Source organism: Sphaeroforma arctica (genome assembly GCF_001186125.1).
Source record: "Sphaeroforma arctica JP610 unplaced genomic scaffold supercont1.3248, whole genome shotgun sequence".
NCBI classification, from domain to species: Eukaryota; class Ichthyosporea; order Ichthyophonida; genus Sphaeroforma; species Sphaeroforma arctica.
The window spans coordinates 1,490-3,771 of record NW_014037310.1 but is presented as its reverse complement, the minus strand read 5'-3'; the positions used below and the strand labels follow the sequence as shown (position 1 = coordinate 3,771).

At 42.2% G+C, this 2,282-nt stretch overlaps 1 protein-coding gene across 1 annotated transcript in view; it reads right to left on the bottom strand.

Annotated features, from left to right (window-relative positions):
* Positions 1-254: 254 nt before the first annotated feature.
* The window catches only part of SARC_13407 (hypothetical protein), a gene marked incomplete at its 3' end in the record, with an annotated part of 3,510 nt that continues 1,482 nt past the window's right edge, over positions 255-2,282 (bottom strand). Inside the window, exons 2-4 of the mRNA XM_014292462.1 lie at positions 1,358-1,554; positions 649-778; positions 255-436 (exon numbers count right to left, since the gene is read on the bottom strand). Of these exons, the coding sequence (XP_014147937.1) occupies positions 255-436; positions 649-778; positions 1,358-1,554 (509 nt within the window). The remainder of the gene's footprint in view (positions 437-648; positions 779-1,357; positions 1,555-2,282) is intronic.

Below are 2,282 nucleotides of genomic sequence, written 5' to 3'. Positions count from 1 at the left end.
TGTACATATACATATATATATTTATATATATATATATAAATGTATTGAAATATTGCTTTGTGAGAATACTAGCTACTCGCTGGGTTGAGAACAGCGTTGTTCCGTTCCCCTTACAAATCTACAACAAAAACCTGCAACTACAATAGAAACAACGGCCGAACAATCCGATTTAATTCGAATTAAACCTTGAACCCTAAACCCTATACCCTACGAAAACGCGTCCCAAACAACTCAAGCTCAGGCTATTCACATACTTGAATACTGGGTTATCTATGGGCACGCGTTGGGTTTTGAACGCCGTTTCACCCAACTCTAGCACCAGAAAGCAGTAATGGCCATCTTTGCTCGCACTATCGCCAGAACGCAAATGCCTCTTGACCCAATTCACCGGGCGTTTGAGCTTACTTGTGTGGATGGTGATTTCACTGATTTTGCCCTGAATGTGTACCACAAAGAAGGCGATACAGAGTTAGAGCCTCTGTGATACATATGGAAAGAGTGGGTGGTCTGGTAGAGTGCAGCACTTCCAAGGATATTTATAGGGCCGATAGGCCGGTCATTTACCCTATACCACCACCGGAACTGGCTTCAGACACGGAGAGAAAACAATGCTTGCGCTCCTATCAACGCTGAATAGACTTTACACACCACTGTGATGGACATCAGGCCTTTGGCATTGGTGACTTCGCCACGTTTCCGTACCATCTCGCTCGGTACGTTTTCCTCCTTGTACGCAAACACGGAAATCTGTACCGACCCACCCTTGTCCAAGTTCTTCCTGGAGTTTCCGCGAAGAAAAGGTAAATCGGGCGATACATTTTAACTACGTTTACAACACAAGGACTAAAATAGAGTATGCGTTCTTTCCTGCAGTTATATATACCCGTGGGTTGCTGTCATACGGCACCTTAGGGTGTTCATTTGACATTTGAGAGAGTTCTACGTAAATCCCTCGGAATGTCAGTGTTATCCTATCTGCATATAGATATCCATCTGAATATAAGCGATCACACGGTGACTTTCATAGTGGCACGTGCAGTTAAGAAGACTTCGCACAGATGTTCCTCTACTCTGTTGCCATACAGTGATGGTATATGCTTCATCTGTTTATAACCGTCTATGTAATCAGGTTCGCTTGAGTCATACGCCTCGTCTACAGTATTAAAAACAAACTGTTTGTGCGCAAGCGCTAACGCTATGGTGATTTGGTAATGGCAGCTCCGCGCATCCCTTCAGATCCCATTATTCCAAAGCAAGGCTTCGAGCATTTGCATACACGCATTTGCACGCACACTCGCACCATCGCACACACACACACTACATATACACAGACGCCGATATATACAGACAGGCTTACCAAACATTTGCCTCGTGATTGTGGATGTAGTCGTCTTCTGTGACTTTATATTCCAACGAGTTGACCAATTCGGTCTTGCCGCCTGGGCTGTTGCTGTCGTAGAACTCCAATGTGAAGTACTCGGGCAGCTGTTCTTTCAACACCACATCGAAGCGTGCACCCCACATGGGTTTGGGGTCATTGCAGATAGTGCGAGACTGCGAGGGCAAAGTGTATAAGCGTATTGAGAGGAACATATATAAGTTAAAAAATAAATAAAGTACACGTGTTTAACAGTAGAATTTGAAAGGGGGTTAACACTTCGATTACTTACAGGTTCAGTTTGAATCAGTGTACAGGTAGGATATATGATGGAGAGTGTAAATATGGTATATAGCCGGTTCTGCATGCTGCATGCCATTTCCTATAGCCATGTATTGAAAGTTGTACAAGTACATTGCACTGGCCAGAATATAATAATGAGTGGTATGCATACACCTAGAAACATGTGCCAAGAAGTGCCACAGTGGGACATACGAAATCCAATATCTTGAAATCTGGAAACGGACGGTGGCACCAATGAAAGTTCCTGGATTGCCATTACAAGCGATGAATACATATACATTTGTATATAAACGAACAGCAGCTCTGATTCGAAACTGTATACGAGCAGATTGTCCAACAAGTTTTCAAAGCGTTCTGCATACATGCACATAACAAAGTATCAATTAAACTCAAACATAAAAACTGGGTTCGGTCCAGGTTCACCATTCAGTGCATACGAACACACACACACACACACACACACACACACACATATATACATATATATAAATATATATGGGTGTATGTGTGTTCGTATGAACTGAATGGTGAACCTGGACATATATATATATATATATATACATACGTATATATTATATATAAATATATACATACGTATATA